Source organism: Anolis sagrei, chromosome 5 (genome assembly GCF_037176765.1).
Source record: "Anolis sagrei isolate rAnoSag1 chromosome 5, rAnoSag1.mat, whole genome shotgun sequence".
Lineage (NCBI taxonomy): Eukaryota > Metazoa > Chordata > Lepidosauria > Squamata > Dactyloidae > Anolis > Anolis sagrei.
The window spans coordinates 190756269-190774563 of record NC_090025.1 but is presented as its reverse complement, the minus strand read 5'-3'; the positions used below and the strand labels follow the sequence as shown (position 1 = coordinate 190774563).

Below are 18295 nucleotides of genomic sequence, written 5' to 3'. Positions count from 1 at the left end.
CAATTTTTAGATTTTTTTAAAAAGTATCAAAAAAGACATGAAATTCCTCTTCATTTTGAAATAATTGTGTTTACTTCTCAGCACAACCTTACTAACTATACCAATCCATTACAATCTTTTCAAAATGAAGTAATTGCTTTGTCACAGGAAGTTAACAAGAATCATATGAAAAAACAGGAAGACTTCAATTTTTGTGTTTGTCTATCAACTAAAATGAAAGCAAGAGAGCAGAAGACATAGCTGCAGAAGATTAAAGGGCGCTGCATATTTATTTATTGCTGAAAACCACCACCTGCTCTTATATGGCTTTGTAGAACTTTTACTTTATTGGTACAAACATACACAAATGATAAATTATAATCTGTGCATTTCCCACAATTATTCAGGATAGCTATCTTGCTACTCATGTCTGTCCGAGAGATAGCTGCAATTTGTCCTTCTGTAAAGTCTCAGGGCATAGCTTTGAATACATTTTGATAGATTTTAACTGTATTTTTAATATAATTGATATTTAATTCTGTTTTAATGTTTGTATATCAGTATATTTCAAATTGTATTGAAATGCTTTTAGTGTAAGCAGCTTTGAGTCTCCTTCTAGAGAGAAAAAGCAGGGTATAAATAAACATAATAATAATAACCAATGAAGATTGGCACACTGGGAGAAGTGCTTAAAGACCTTGGCCAGCACTTAAAAACAATCAGCGCTGACAAAATTACCATCTGTCAGCTGCAAAAAGCCATCCTACTCGGATCTGCATGTATTATTCACTGATACATCACATAGTCCTAGACACTTGGGAAGTATCCAATGTGTGGTCCAATACAACAGCCGGCATAGTGATCTTGTTTGCTGTGTACTAACCTTGTTGTGTATCAAATAATAATAATAATAATAATAATAATAATAATAATAATGCAAACACCATAATAATCAAGAACCAACACTTACTCTACATACTCATGCATAAGTTTGGAATATTAGTCAAAAATTAACCCTAAAAACTAGAATGACTTGTCCACAAGGCAATGGCCATTCTTGCTTTATCCAAAAAAAAAACAACAAACAAACAAATCTGAGTAGTGTGGCAAAAAGCAAAGGCTTAAACTGTCCCAGAAAAATCTAAAAGAAACACCAGGACCTTCTACTTTCTTTATCATGGCATCACTTTAGAGCTGCTTGAATGCCTGGAAGGAAAATGGTAGTGGGAACTGGCCCAGAAACAGCTGGCCCCCTGAAGTTGTTCTGGTGCTTTCCCCTCTCCACAGAATGATGCACAACTCATCCACAATTTACACAGAAATCTGTAATTTTGGCCCCAAAATTAACTGCCCTTGACTTGTACATGAAGTAGATTTATACATGAGCATATGCAGCACATGATAATGTTCACAGTATACATTCATGCACCAACCTAACCCTAACATACAAAGAAAGAGCTTTTATACAACAGAGTTGTCTAGATTAAGAGAGTATAACTTCAAAGAAGTTAATTTTGGTGGTGATGGTAGAATTTAAAATATTCAAAATATAGCAGGAGAGAGATTTACTTACCTGTGGAGGGTAGTTGCTTTCAGAGGACCACCGTGACGACTGATCGTTGGGCTTGTCTACCAAAATATTCCTACAAATACAGAGAAGTTCACAACACTTGCTTAATTTCTAGTGTCCCATTCAATAAACCACAGACCATATGTAGAAAAAAATGTTGGAAATGATTTTTTCTACATATGAAAAAAGGCACAGAACAATGAATCATTCAATGCAATCATTCTTCCATTGATGAAGACAAATCCCCCCTTTTCCACATACACAAGCTTTTCCCATATACACAACAAACTTTTTCAACACAAGTAGAAATGGAAGACAAGGCTTTTCAGACAAATTCACCAATAGTTGCTTATGTTTCTAAATGGAACAATACCTTCTTCCCTACTAAAAACACCATCAAAAAAGATAGGAATCATTTATTTATTTATTTATAATTAAAACCTTTATATCCCGATCTTCTCTACCTCCATAGAGGACTCAGACTGTAAGTGTGACCAACTCCACAGTAAGTTCAAAAGATATACTTTTCAAAAACCAAGTAAAAGCATGCTTGTATATTCTAATTTATTTGCTGCCAAGCACCATTTTACAAAATCACCTCATTGTAGCCAAATTAAAACCCAGTCTTTTATATTAATAGGCGAACTTACTGAATGCTAGGGTGGGGATTATAACTCAGCTTTTACTGTTTTCTGAAGCTAATCACTATTGTAACGTAGATCTAATAGGCACTCAAATCCCACACACAAAAGAACTAACCATGGTTGTTACCATGACTTTAAAGTGTATATGAAATTCCTAAGACCATGAACATCTTGAACACATGCTAGTTTCTTTTCTATCAGTGCAGCCACTTTATCATGGCATTCCTTGTATTAGCTCTCTGTAATCTTACTGCACAAACTGCTAAAGTAGAAGAGAGTTTCATCTTTTTCTTTCCAAAGATAATATATTGCCCAGTTATTTTTTCAATATTTGTGTTGATACTATTTGTCTGAAGTACCTGCACTTGAGCTGCAAATACGTAAGTTCTTTTGTTTCTTGTTTTTCAGTGTCCCATGCTCCAGCTATATTACTATCATCATCATCATTTGCTTTTTTCCCCCAGGACTCAAGGCACTTTAGTAATTAAAATACACTACACTTTAAACAGACCCCAGCAAGTAACATTAGAAACAATACCTATGTCTAGGAATATTTCATAAACACTACTTGTTTCTTCTGACCTTGAAGGAGCTGGGGGTGGTGACGGCCGACAGGGAGCTCTGGCGTGGGCTGGTCCATGAGGTCACGAAGAGTCAGAGACGACTGAACGAATGAACAACAACAACAACAAACTTGTTTCTTATCTATCCCTTCCCTTTCAACACAATTAATATCAATTTTAAAATTAAAATTAACATGCACACATAGAGAAATGCAGACTGATGGTGTTCAAAGCAGTGCTACTATCAGTTTTATGAGGCATTTAATAGACTGCAAAAATTATGTATGTTCACAAAGTGGGAGACTCCAACTGAGTAAATATTTCAAATGTGTACCCTTCTATGACCAAAAATGCACCGTCTTTCTATGACAAGAAATCTTTCAAAAAGCCTCAAAACACTCCCTACTTACACTGTAGTTCTCTGTCCATTAAAAACTGAGTCATCACTTAAAACTGCAGACTGTGTAGCTTTTAATGAGTTTTATTGATAAGGAATTGCTATTGCAAAAATACTGTACATCCCAAAGAGAGTTTCTTCACCTCTTGGGTAAGGCTGCAATTAAAATTATGTGTGTTGTGCCAGTTGGCAGTTTAACACTTTCTCTACCCTCTTTTAACAACAAATAACTCAAGGTGGCTTATGAAGCAGAAATTAAACAAAGGTAGAAACAAATCAACAAAAGGGTAGAAAATATGCAGAAAAGAGTAGAAGAATCAAAGGCCTGGAGCGTCATTTCAATAAAATAAAATTGGGGAGGGACATAGCACAAAGATGACAAGAGGGGTTACAATGATGAAGTAAAACTCATGACACCCAATCCAAGTGATAAGAGCCCACAATAATAGACAAAAGAAAGGACTCTGTTACATAAAGTATAATAGTCAGATGTAATTCTCTACCACAAAGTATGGCAAAGGTCAACAGCTTCCATGAGATAGAAAGCTTTCAGTATGGGGACTCCAGGTTTAAAAGATGTGTACCTTTGAATTCCAAATAATTGTTACAGGTCAGAGGGGTGATTACTGACTCCACGCTCTGATGTGTGAAGTTCCCAAAAACATCTGTAGTCTAACACAAGCCAAACACTGTAGATTATGGTTTCTTGACCTTCTTAGTGTTATTGTTAATGTTTACTGCTTGTTTATGAGTTTATTTATTGTTGTATTGTTGTTGTTGTTTTACTGATGTATTTGGGCTTGGCCTCTTGTAAGCCGCACCAAGTCCTTCGGGAGATGGTAGCGGGGTACAAATAAAGGATTATTATTATTATTATTATTATTATTATTATATTCCAAATGAGTGCTTGCTTTCATGACTATGCTACATGGACAACAAATTTAGCAACCATGCTGTGCCCTCAGAAATGTTGCAATACCAACTCTATGCCACAGCTAGTGTTGGGGTTCAGCCTGAGTTTGAACCCGATTCTCTGTTTGTACCTCCTGTTGCTAATGAAAATATATTTACTGATGCTAATGAAAATGTACTTCCTGATGCTAATGAAAATGTATTTCTTGATGTCAATGATCCTGAAATTAGTGACAATGCTCCTGAAATTAGTGAGGAAGAAACTTCTGTAGATTTGGAAAATGAAAGTACCAGTTCATGAGAATGTTTCAGAGGGAAGCAATGACCTTTCACTCCCTTCTGCACCTGAGAACCTTAATGAGAATAGAAGGGGCCTGATTTGGCAAGACAGGAGTAAATCACTCAGCTTGCGAAGGTCTTCCAGATTAAAAGAAATACAAACAACGGCTTCAAAGGAGGGAGGCATATCACGAAACCAATTCCTCGGCTTTAAGTGCCTTCCACCAGGCTAACTTTCTCAGTTCAGGCATTGTTTTAGATTGATGAAGACCTTGGCAGTTCTCCCGGTTTCCCTGGCCATCGTCTTGAAAGATTTCTAGGACACTAAGTATGGTTAGTGGATTGCTAACAGGTTCCAGTATTTTACAGTGTGGCTTTGGGTTTTGATCTTGTTCATGGACATTCATGTTTGCTGATTTTGCTGAGGCTTTTGACTTTGCATTTTTCCTTTATTTTGTAACCATTTTTCTTCAATAAAAATGATTGTTTTTTTCACAGTCAAGTGTGGTGGATAGTTATCTTAGGGCCTCGTTTCCTGCTCTGGATTGCAACAGCTAGAGTGATTTTCTCTGGAGTGCAATATAGAACTGAACCAGACTCTCTAGAGTTTAAACTCATAACACCACATGCAATGCTCATCACACACCCCTCTCCCTTTTCTCATAGAGAATGTCTTGCTGTACAAGAGCAATAGGAGAAGCAGAGTCTGTGATGCTGACACAAAGATATTCTTCACCAGTTTTCCAACACCCAACAATATAGGCAAGCTCAAACAGAGCTTGAAAGCAATAGGGAGAATTGAGAAGAGGCCTATACCATTGTTCACTTGCACAACTACACATGAGGTTCTGTATAATGTTCAAGTAATATTGCAAATGATTATAAATTCCCTTTTGGGAAATGCTGACATACATTGCCAGAAACCCAGCGATACCCCTTGCAGGGTTGGTTCGCCTTTCTTCCATCTTTCATGAGCATTTTCTAAAGTTCTTTATTCACAATGCACAACAACAGAAGGGTGTGTGTACTTTTAAAACATACTGTGCTTTCATCTAGAAGGAACTTCTCAAATTATTTTTAGATCATGGGCTGAAGGGTGTTATTGCCAAGTTATTAGTTATGCTACTAAAATAGACTGCAATCATTTTCTTCAGTTGCTGTTCTCAAAACATAAGAACAAGCGCATGCATAATGAAATAAGACCCCTACAATATGGCCTGCGCAGCTGCAAACCTATGTAGTGTTGTTTTGCTTTCTTCTGTTTCTTTTTCTTTCTTTTTAGTTGTTGTTGTTTTACCAGATCCCACTGATATCTGAGAAGCTATTGCATGAGTATGAAAATGCAGTCAAACATGCTAGAGGTGATGGGGCGGGAGAATTAAATAAAAGGCAAATTTCCAAGAATAATATTGGGGAAATATGATGAGGGAAAATCCAACTACTAAGAGCTGGATGAACTTGAGCGGTAACTCCTAACAGTTAATAAGGTAACAAAACACTGTATTTTCACAAGGGAGATGCAATTCAAAGACCACCAAGTATATTTGATCATATTACACCTCCCTTCTTGAGCACAGAGCGTCTGCTGCATACTATGAAAAAGCATTCAGGCCTCTGAATTGCTAGAAAATAAGCTCTCCCTCCAGCTTGGAAAACACAGCTGAAGAAAACTGTGGAGTTGCAGTTTTCTGACTTTTGAACAATAAAATGTTTGTGAAGGAAAAAAGCAACTGAATTGGCCAAGGAGTTATTCACGGAACAAATGTTGTCCTTTGAAAGTCTTGAATGGCGAGATCAGATGTAATAAATCACAAGCATTACAATATTCAATATACAAAACTACCAAGATCTTCCCAATCTGCGTAGACACAATTGATGGCTGTTATAGAAAAAAATGAATCCTAATTAACTATGACATCAGCATTATCTTCAGCTACTAGGCATGTGCGGTCCATAAATAAATGTTTCAAGAGTCATTACAAAACTGGGTGGCGCTGGCCTTTCATTTCTACCTTGTTTCTAAAGTATCCTTAATGGAAATTTTGTTTGTAATGAGTGTAATGAAATTTTGTTATTATTTTTTTATGGTAAGTACGCATTGGGGAAACTTCTGGGGCTCCTTTATCCCTAATTTTCAGTTAGTGGGGTGAGACTTGCTACAATGGTAAAACACATTTACCACCATTAGCCCACCAAATTTCAGAATGTTTCACTTATCCATGGATTTTGGGGGAATTTTCACATTTTTATAAGCAGCATTTTTTTAAAAAAACTACAACAGCTATCTCCTTGAATTTTCTACGCAATGACACAAGATAACAGGGGATCCTTCCCCCCAACTTTCAGAAATATTCATACATCTACTGATTTTAAGGATTTTTTTTAAATGTCAAAAGCAGTTTTATTAAAAGCCACAAAAGCTATCTCATATTATGTAATAGATAAATGATAGAATCAGAATTGGGAAGAACCCAAAGGCCATCCAATCAAACCCCTTCTTTCTGCCAAGCAGTAAAAGCCTCTCTCCAATGACATTGCAGGTTATAGTGAGCGCCATGAACATGCCCAAGAGCCCTGCCTATATCTTCCACAAACACCATATTGCTCACCACCCAAGTGAGAGCTTTCATACGGAGACAATTCCATCCTAGATTTTCTGTGTTTCCTCCACCACAGGCATCCCAGTGTTCATTACTCTCACCATTGGTGTGAAATTTGCATGACTGTGCCCACTGCCGCTCCCACAACCCCTTCCTAACACACACAACAAAACAGAATTGATCAGCAACTGAACATACTGGAGGGGGTTGGGGGAAAAGCAGGAGGTTCATATAAATAGGGCAAAAGAAAAAAAGCAAAGATAAATTAATCACTGAGAAAATCAACAAGATGCATCTTTGTCAAATTCAAACCATAAAGTGTGAGCTATCAAAGCATTAATGGTTAAAGTTTGCTTTCTCTGGCAACAGTACTTCCTAAACCAAGTTCTTCAACCTGTAGCCCTCTCCTCCAGGTGTTTGGGGCTCCAACTACCAGAAGCCCTAGACAGCTTGTTCAATGGTCAAGAATTCTGGGAGCTGAAGCCCAAAAACCTATCATACAGTTGTTTTAGGGTTGCCATAAGTCAGAAACAACTTGAAGGTACACAACAACAACATTGTAGATGAAAACTCTAATAGAGCAAACTAAACTCAGTCAAGCAGCTTCTCTTCAGAATCTGACATGATTTATTTTGCTCTCCAAAGAGGACAAAGATGGAATTAACTACATGCCATTTTAGATACTCCTGTTACTTTCCTCCAAATTGCAAGGACAGTGAAAAGCATGGGGAAAATTCAGAAAACATATTACAGATTGCTAGCATATTGCATTTCTAAAATTGTTACTCTCCTCGCTTTTTATTCCTTTCTGTCCTTTCTGAACAGACAATACTTCTCCCTGACATGCCCCTGTTCACTCACCATGCTGATAAAAATGTGTGGAAAGAAGCAACCAAAGCCATTAAGGATTATCCAATGCCTTGGCTACGTGTTTTAAACAGTAAATAGGGGACACTGTGATGCTGTGTTTGGAACTCCAAGAAAGACGTGCCAGGGAGAAAGCCTTTCAAGGACAGAGATATGACAGAACCACAGGAAATGGCAGCTTGAATGCAGTGCAGCAGCTAATATGGGTGACAGTTACAGAACTTGAACAACTTAATGTTAATTTCCCACCTTATCACACTGTTCTATTTATCCAAAGCATTATCTCAATCCAATCTATCTCAAAAAGTTGTTGCAAGGATATGTTGTCCTGAACTGCATGGAGAAAGGTAGGATAACATGTCTAAACAGTTATTTTCTGACTTCCACTCCCACACTCACAACATTAACTGGAATTATTAATATCATTATCAATACTAATTTATATGTACAAGTGTGAGATTTGGACAATGAAAAAAGCTGACATGGAACAAAAATCAACTCATTGGAAATACAGTGCTAGAGAAAGTTATGCTTGGACTTCTAAAATAGACAAATCAATGGATCCTAGAACAAATCAAGCTGGAATTTTCTTTACAAGATAAGATAACTAAACTGAGATTGCCATTTTACTAGGATTTCAGATTTAACATTTAAGATTTCATATTTTTCTGCCATCTATGTAGTAAGATGCATTGTTTGCACTTCCGCTGTTACTGTATTAGAGTTGCTTCTCAAACCACTTCTCTCAAGGGGAGATCATTACTAGGTATCTCACCATCAGCTCTATGCAATTCTATATTACCAATAATTTTCAAGAAATCTAAACACTGTCACTGAATTTAAAATCCGATGGAAGAAAAGGAATGGCACACAACAAATGGCAACTGACATTGACATGATGATGGCTCCTTTGGGAGGAAAACGGGATTCTGAAGCACTTCAGGAATAAAATTGAAAGTCCCACAAAGATGTTCCCTTTGTTTTACCAGAACTTGTCAAGATGCAAACCTTTAGTCTCACAGAAGCAGAAAGTTTGAAGAGCCTCAGGGGCCATCCAGCCAATCCTTTAGCTCAATGCAAGACCTTGAGCAAAAGCAAAAAGAGGGAGCTATCCAGCCTCTTTTTGAAGAAGTCCAGAGAAGGAGGTCTCTAGGAAACAGATTCCTTTGCCCAACAGCTCTAATTGTCAAGAAATTACTTCTAATGTCCAACTGAAATCTGCTCTCCTTTAATGAAGCTCAACATGTGAATCTGAGAACTAAGAATTCAGAATAAAGGGCATATAGAGTGGGCAGTCTACAGATAAAACCTGTGTTCGTAGGATAAACCAATGCATCAATGTAATTATGCAAATACTGATTGCCAAGAGTTGTGACAATAAGCTAAATTCAATGTTTGTCTACACATAAGTAAACTAAAATCTACTGTGTAACTACCAAGTCCTATTCATTTCAACTGGTCTACTCTAGGAAGGATTTCTTCTCAATATATTGAATTTGACCTAATTTTGCCATCAATTGAAATCTTTTCAACTTTGCCTAGTTTGAGGGATGGGGTGTTTTTATGATTTATCTCCACAAGTCTTTATCATGTAAAATGTTTGAGCCAGCTCATAACTGTTTTTTCTTTTATAGATCCAATGGCTTTGAACATAGTTCTAATCTTAGGCAACAGAAACCTTCAGAGATCACCTAAGTGGGTAGAATTGATTCAACAAGCCACAGCTGTTCACAAATCTATCTATGTTCATCTAATACCGCTGGTTGCACATGAGTGACCAGATGCTACAACAAGCACAGCACTCAATATTCAATCAAGTTTTCCTCTAGCCTTGAGATGTGACCCATCAGGATCAGAAGTCTGGAAGGTAGAGATATCTTACAGAGCAAGGAAATTGCATGTTAACTTTTAGGAGAGAAAAGGAACCAACAGTGACTTATACATAACTCTGGGAATGGGTAATGTCCCAGAGCAGCCATTGAGAAGAACATCACAAACCATGATGGTGGAGGGACTAAGAGAAGAGCCTTTCTCAAGGACCTCAGATAAGCTCATATGAGGACATCCAGTCAGCCTGAGCCTGAGCTATACACCTTTACAGGTCAAAAACAGCACTCTGATTTGTGCCCAGAAACAAACTGGACAAACAATGTAGCTTGACTGATGGATGAGCTTCCTAGTGTACAATTAGTTTCCCACCAAGTGACACCTTGTGTGCGTATACTATGCTGTCATTTTTCTACAACAGCATTAGATCAATAGCACTGAAAGTTACTATACAAATATCCTCTAAAAATCAACAAAACCTAGCAGATTCCAGGAGAATGCATATTCTCCTGGAATCTAATATTTAAAAACTTTCACCAGTAAAGAGCAAGCTCAACTCTATTTGGTGCCTCAAATAACATGAGATCTGCAGAGGGAACAGAGTTCACTTCCAACAGTAAACACCATGTGAGCAAACAGTTGCAGCGCGTGGACATTCAAGTTCAAGTTCATTTCAGGGTCCAAAAGTGAAATAGTGTCACAAGAGTCCCTTCCATGCATTTACTCCTTTACTCACATACACACAACTGAGCAGCAGAAAACAGCACATTGTCTTTTGCCTATTAGAAACAACAAACCTGTTCAAGCAAGAATCCACCTTCTCCCACTACTTTCTTGCTTTAACCCCTCCCAGAGCGACTCAAAAGTGTTAATGGGTCAAATCTTTCTCTTGAAAACTAATCAGCCACAACCTACATCAGACCCATGCAGAGACCCACATGAACACAAATTATTCCAAGTGTTACAGAACTTCATTTTTCAAAATGTTCAACAAGGCACTGCTGCCTGGCATGCTAAAACTTCATACTTTTCCTCATGTCAGCCCTATATGTTGTATCTCCCATTCTTCCAATTTGAGCTCCACACACCCTCAGATACTGCAGATGCCCTGGACTTACCAGCCCACCTATGACTTCACATCCTACATACCACTTATATAATTTGATATCTTCATACTCTAACCCTAAATACTTCCTACTCGAACCCTAAATCCATTACAATGGATTCTCCCTACAGCAGATACTGCCAGAATTTATTATTATTATTATTATTATTATTATTATTATTATTATTATTATTATTAAAGCATGAGTACACTTTATGGAACAACCTCAAGTAAAAGCAAGTCTTCCCTGGTAGTATCTTAAAAAGTAAAGTAAGAATTGGAGAAAATAAGGATGGTCATCCAAGAGAAAGAGAGGAAAGATATGGTATACAGGGGGTCACAAACATCTACCTAAGAAGTTTCATTTAAGCTGGGGATAAAAACAAAGGTGTTACCTCAGTTTTATTCCTGTATTCTTTTACAACTCCAGTAACCATAATACTGTATTCACCCAGTCCCTACCAACCCTTTTCTGAGTTTGCCTTTGGAAAAATGAATTGAAACCATTGCAACAAAGATCTTAATTTTCAGTTCCTTCAGTGACATCCTGCACTTAATACAGAGCATCCTCATCCTCTCATTCCCTCCTTCCTTAAAAGCTTTTATTGTTTTACCCTACTCTGCCCCTGCTTTATCTTCCTTCCCTCACATCCAACACAGCTGCCTTTGCTACTACCAAAACGTTTGCTCATAAACACAATGGGGCCCTGCTCTCGGTCCCACCGGCCTCTCAGGCGCGTCTGAGGGACAGGGCCTTCTCGGTGGTGGCCCCTCGACTCTGGAACTCTCTCCCACTGGAGATCAGAACTGCCCCCTCCATTCTGTCGTTCAGAAAATGGGTGAAAACCTGGCTATGGGGATTGGCTTTCAACAAGTGAATAAATATTTCTGTGATCGGATAGAGGACGATGAATGATGGACAACAAATTCACTATGACAACTGACCATTGTTATTATGTGATTGCATTTTGCTGTTATAACGTTTTAATTGAATATGTTATATGATGTTTTTAATGATTATTTTGTGATTTTATTGTTGGAAATCGGCCCAAGTCCCCTGATAGAGGGGAGAAGACCGGTATACAAAATTGCTAAATAAATAAAATAAATGTCAGAGACATGCCATATCTGCAACAAGAGGAAGGCACGTCAAGCCAACCCTGACTGGGACCACCTTCCATCTGGAAACTGATGTCCTCACTGCGGAAGAACATGTGAATCAAGAATAGGGCTCCACAGCCACCTATGGACCCACCGCCAAGACACCACATCTGGAAGACAATCATCCTCGAGCTACGAGGGATCGCCTAAGTAAGTAGGCTAGGGCAGTTCAAAGTGGTATCGAACTGCATTAATTCTCTAGCATAGAGTCACTGGAAGAGACTTTATAACACAAGAAATATTACTGGTGGGGCGTTTCATATAAAGCATCCTTAAATCCTCAGTTGATATCACTGGGTGCATCTACTCAACTGATAAACAGCTCCACTGGCTGCCTATTTGTTTCCAGGCCCAATTCAAAGTGCAGGTCATAACCTATAAAGCCCAACATGATTCGGGTCCAGTTGATTTGCTCAACCGCATTCTCCTGTTTATGAACCAGTTTGAGCCTCAAGATGCGCAGAGGAGGCCCACCCCGTTACAAGCACGGCTGGAGGGAATGAGAGAGAGGGTCTTCTTAGTGGTCGCCCCTCCCCCAAGCTCTGGAATGCCCTTCCCAAGGAAATTAGATTTGACTTCCTTTTTGATGTTTTTAGAAAGCAACTTAAAACTGGGGTCCCTTCCAAAAAGCAGAGTAAAATCCCACATTTTCTGCTTTGAACTGGAATATGTGGCAGTGTAGACTCAGATAACTTTGGGCCCGTCCACACAGCCATATAACCCAGAATACCAAGGCAGAAAATCCCACAATATTTGCTTTGAACTGGGTTATCTGAGTCCACACTGCCATATATTCCAGTTCAAAGCAGATAATGTAGGATTTTTTTCAGCTGTGTGGAAGGGACCTAAGGGCCCTTCCACACAGTTCTATACCTCAGAATTTCAAGGCAGAAAATCCCACATTATCTGAGTGTGGACTCAGATAATCCAGTTCAAAGCAGATACAGTGGGGGTTTCTGAGATATAGAGCTGTGTGGAATGGCCCTCTGAATATCAAGGCCAAAAATCCCACATTATCGAAGTGTGGACTCCGATGACCCAGTTCAAAGCAGATATTGTGTGAATTTTTTTGCCTTGATATTCTGGGATATAGAGCTGTGTGGAAGGGCCCCCAGGTTAAAGCAGATATTCTGGGTTATATGGTTGTGTGGCTTTGGAAGCAGGCTTTTGGAGACGATCAGCCTTAAACGGAGGCATTTCAATAAAAGCAATAGTTTTTAAAATTGTATTGCTTTTATTTCTGCAAGAGAAGCTATTTTTGATGTTGATGTTCTCATAGGCTCTCAGTAATGCAAATGTTCTGTTGTAAATGATGTTAATTTGACCTATTTTTTTGTTTTGTTTTAAAAGTTACTTGCTGTAAGCTGCACTGAGGGGGCAGGACATAAATAAAGCATTATTATTATTATTATTATTATTATTATTATTATTATTAGAAACACAACAAGATGAGTCCACAGCAGACAAGATCACCCTGCTGGCTGTTGTATTGGATCACACGTCGGACACGTCCCAAGTGTCTAGGACTGTGTGATGTATCGGCAAATAATGCGTGCAGATCCCAGTAAGGTGGCCTTTGCAGCTGGCAGATGGTGATTTTGTCAGTGCCTATTGTGTTTAAGTGCAGGCCAAAGTCTTTAGGCACTGCACCCAGTGTGTCAATCACAACTGGGACCACCTTGACTGGCCTGTGCCAGAGCCTTTGCAGTTCGATCTTTAAATTATTATTATTATTATCATCATCATCTACACCAGGGGTCCTCAAACTAAGGCCCGGGGGCTGGATGCGGCCCGCCAAGGTCATTTACCCAGCCCTTGCGCAGGGTCAACCTAAGTCTGAAACTACCTGAAAGCACACAACAACAACAATCCTATCTCATCAGCCAAAAGCAGGCCAACACATCCCACTTAAATACTAATAAGTTTATATTTGTTAAAATTGTTCTTCATTTTAATTGGTGTATTGTTTTTAAGTGTTCTTTGCACTACAAATAAGATATGTGCAGTGTGCATAGGAATTCATTCATGTTTTTTTCAAATTATAATCCGGTCCTCCAACAGTTTGAGGGACTGTGACCTGGCCCTCTGTTTAAAAAGTTTGAGGACCCCTGATCTACACCGTAGAATTACTACCAAAAACTCTTCCCATATTAAATTACTATTACTACTCTGTCTTGCAGGTGTTGTTGGCTTGTTGATATCATAATTACACTATTAATTTTACTTCTAATGAACTTTTGGTGTTTCTGTAAACCAATGTCTGTGTCGATGTTTTATATTGAGTGAAGTTACTTGACAGGCTAGGCTACCATTTAATTTGTGGCAGCAAGTTCAATTCGATTGTAGGTGTCGGTTTATTTTGGGACTTGGCCGGGTTGTTATTGTATTTACATTTGAACTGATGGTCTTGTCAAGGCATTAAATGTTTGTCTTTTGTTTGTTGAAATCTGCTCTGAGTCCCTTTGGGGAGATAGGTCAGGTAACAAATAAAGTCTTATTAGGTTGTTGTAGGTTTTTTCGGGCTATATGGCCATGTTCTAAAGGCATTTTCTTCTGACGTTTCGCCTGCATCTATGGCAAGCATGCTCAGAGGTAGTGAGGTCTGTTGGAACTAGGAAAAAGAGGTTTATATATCTGTAGAATGACCAGGGTGGGACAAAGGACTCTTGTCTGTTCAAAGCAGGACAAGTGCAAAGAAGCCAGAATGGATGTCCAAAGAACTTCTAACTGTGCTAAGACACAAAAGAGACATGCACAAGAAGTGGAAAAAGGGAGAAATCACCAAAGAAGAATTCAAACAAATAGCCAACACCTGTAGGGAAAAGGTCCGCAAGGCTAAAGCAAAAAACGAGCTCAGACTTGCCAGGGACATTAAAAACAATAAAAAGGGCTTCTATTCTTATGTCAGTAGAAAAAGGAAAAACAAGGAGGCGATAGGACCTCTTCGAGGAGAAGATGGGGCAATGCTGACAGGGGATAGGGAAAAGGCAGAACTACTTAATGCCTTCTTTGCCTCGGTCTTCTCACAAAAAGAGAGTCTTCAACCTCAGCAAGATGGAGCGGATGAGGGATTGGAGGACATCCAACCCCAAATTGGGAAAGAAGTCGTCCAGGAATACCTGGCCGCTCTTAATGAGTTCAAGTCCCCAGGGCCAGATCAACTACACCCCAGAGTATTGAAGGAACTAGCTGAAGTCATTTCGGAACCATTGGCAACCATCTTTGAGAGTTCTTGGAGAACGGGAGAAGTTCCAGCAGATTGGAGGAGGGCCAATGTGGTCCCAATCTTCAAGAAGGGAAAAAAGGACGACCCAAACAACTACCGTCCGGTCAGCCTCACGTCGATACCGGGCAAGATTCTGGAAAAGATTGTTAAGGAAGTGGTCTGCAAACACTTAGAAACAAATGCAGTCATCGCTAATAGTCAACATGGATTTATCAAAAACAAGTCATGCCAGACTAATCTGATCTCTTTCTTCGATAGAGCTACAAGCTGGGTAGATGCAGGGAATGCCGTGGATGTAGCGTACCTGGATTTCAGTAAGGCCTTCGACAAGGTCCCCCATGACCTTCTGGCAAGGAAACTAGTCCAATGTGGGCTAGGCAAAACTACGGTGAGGTGGATCTGTAATTGGTTAAGTGGACGAACACAGAGAGTGCTCACTAATGCTTCCTCTTCATCTTGGAAAGAAGTGACAAGTGGAGTGCCGCAGGGTTCCGTCCTGGGCCCGGTCCTGTTCAACATCTTTATTAACGACTTAGATGAAGGGCTAGAAGGCATGATCATCAAGTTTGCAGACGACACCAAATTGGGAGGGATAGCCAATAGTCCAGAGGACAGGAGCAGAATTCAAAACGATCTTGACAGATTAGAGAGATGGGCCAAAACTAACAAAATGAAGTTCAACAGTGACAAATGCAAGATACTCCACTTTGGCAGAAAAAATGAAATGCAAAGATACAGAATGGGGGACGCCTGGCTCGAGAGCAGTACGTGTGAAAAAGATCTTGGAGTCCTCGTGGACAACAAGTTAAACATGAGCCAACAATGTGATGTGGCGGCAAAAAAAGCCAATGGGATTTTGGCCTGCATCAATAGAAGCATAGTGTCTAGATCTAAGGAAGTAATGCTACCCCTCTATTCTGCTTTGGTTAGACCACATCTGGAATATTGTGTCCAATTCTGGGCACCACAATTCAAGAGAGATGTTGACAAGCTGGAAAATGTCCAGAGGAGGGCGACTAAAATGATCAAGGGTCTGGAGAACAAGCCCTATGAGGAGCGGCTTAGGGAACTGGGCATGTTTAGCCTGAAGAAGAGAAGGCTGAGAGGAGATATGATAGCCATGTATAAATATGTGAGAGGAAGCCACAGGGAGGAGGGAGCAAGCTTGTTTTCTGCTTCCTTGAAGACTAGGACGCGGAACAATGGCTTCAAACTACAAGAGAGGAGATTCCATCTGAACATTAGGAAGAACTTCCTGACTGTGAGAGCCGTTCAGCAGTGGAACTCTCTGCCCCGGAGTGTGGTGGAGGCTCCTTCTTTGGAAGCTTTTAAGCAGAGGCTGGATGGCCATTTGTCAGGGGTGATTTGAATGCAATATTCCTGCTTCTTGGCAGGGGGTTGGACTGGATGGCCCATGAGGTCTCTTCCAACTCTATGATTCTATGTTGGAGCTAGGTGTGAATATTTTAACTGACCACCTTGATTAGCATTTGAATGCCTGGCAGTCCCTGGAGCAATCTTTTGTTGAGAGGTGATTAGATGTCCTTGTTTGTTTCCTCTCTGTTGTTGTGCTGTTCTAATTTTAGAGTGTTTTAATACTTCTAGTCAGATTTTGTTCATTTTCATGGTTTCCTCCTTTCTGTTGAAATTGTCCACATGCTTGTGTATTTCAATGGCTTCTCTGTGTAGTCTGACATGGTGGTTGTGAGAGTGGTCCAGCATTTCTGTGTTCTCAAATAATATACTGTGTCCAGGTTGATTCATCAGGTGCTTTGCTATGGCTGACTTCTCTGGGTGAAGTGGTCTGCAGTGCCTTTCATGTTCCTTGATTCGTGTTTGGCCGCTGCCATACTTCTGAGGATGCTTGCCATAGATGCAGGAGAAACGTCAGGAGAAAAATTGCCTCCAGAACATGGCCATATAGCCCGGAAAAACCTACAACAACCCATGGATTCCGGCCATGAAAGCCTTCGACAATACAATACACTGAATGTTTATCGTTTGTTTGTTGAAATCTGCTCTGAGTCCCTTTGGGGAGATAGGGTGGGTTACAAATTTTATTTATTTATTTATTTATTTGTTGTGTCAGAGCAACCAGTCCATTATATTACATTTGTAACAGAACAAACAGACAAATACAAAACTTGTGAGTTTGGTAGTTGGTTAAATGTCCTTTGGTTACATATAAAGTCTTATTTGTAGAATTAATGCAGTTCAACGCCACTCTGAATTTAGGGTGCCAAGATTCCTGATACAAAAAGGCCCCACCTGTAATATTCCTTTTTGTTATGGCATCTCTTTTGGTTGGGAAAATAATGAGGTTCGAGACACACACACACACCTTTAATTGCTATGGGTGAATGCTATGGAATCTTGGGAAATGTAGTTTCCCAAGGTTGCTTCACCAAACTGTAAGTCCTAGGATAGGACAGCATTGGGGAATGGCAGTTCAAAGTGGTGTCAAAGTGCATTCAATTTAGAGCAGGACTGGGCCAACTTGGGCCCTCCAGGTGTTTTGGACTCCAACTCCCACCATTCCTAACAGCCTACTACAGTTCCCAGAAGCCCCCAGCCTGCAAATGCAGGCTGGGGGCTTCTGGCAACTGTAGTAGGCTGTTAGGAATGGTGGGAGTTGGAGTCCAAAACACCTGGAGGGCCCAAGTTGGCCCAGGCCTGCTCTAGAGGCCTAGTCCCTGGCCTCCCCTCAGGAGGGGGCGGGGCAGGCTTCCGAGGCCTTCCCCTGACTTCCTCCTCGCTCCTCGGCCCTTCCCCCTCGACTCACTCCGGCAAATAAGTGGAGGAGAAGCTGCTCCATCGGTGCAACGTGTAGGCCAAGGCGCGGCTCTCGAGGGCGCTGTTCGGGCCGAAATCGAAGCCTAAACCGGGAGGGCCCGCCGCCGACGCCGCTGCCGCCGCCATTTTGTCATCAAAAGAGGATCCGCTAGAGAAGCAACGGAGCGTCGGCATTGCGCATGCGCGAGACGACACGTCCGGTTCCCCATCGCCTTGTGTTGACCTCCTCCTATTCCAAGATTACATATAAACCCGCAAGACCTTTAAAGAGCGTCGCTTGGGAGCCGGAAGTTTTTGTAAATTTTAACTATCTCTTTCAAAGAGGGGAGGGAAACTGGATGGAGAGCAAAGGGGAGCAAATGGCTGCTCTTA

The 18295-nt window shown here is 40.1% G+C and overlaps 1 protein-coding gene across 1 annotated transcript in view; it reads right to left on the bottom strand.

Moving 5' to 3' along the window:
* The window catches only part of MKLN1 (muskelin 1), a 116848-nt gene extending 98782 nt beyond the window's left edge, over nucleotides 1–18066 (bottom strand). The window contains exons 1-2 of the mRNA XM_067469347.1: nucleotides 17913–18066; nucleotides 1553–1622 (exon numbers count right to left, since the gene is read on the bottom strand). Coding sequence (XP_067325448.1) covers nucleotides 1553–1622; nucleotides 17913–18049 — 207 coding nt within the window. The 5' untranslated portion in view covers nucleotides 18050–18066. The remainder of the gene's footprint in view (nucleotides 1–1552; nucleotides 1623–17912) is intronic.
* Nucleotides 18067–18295: the final 229 nt, after the last annotated feature.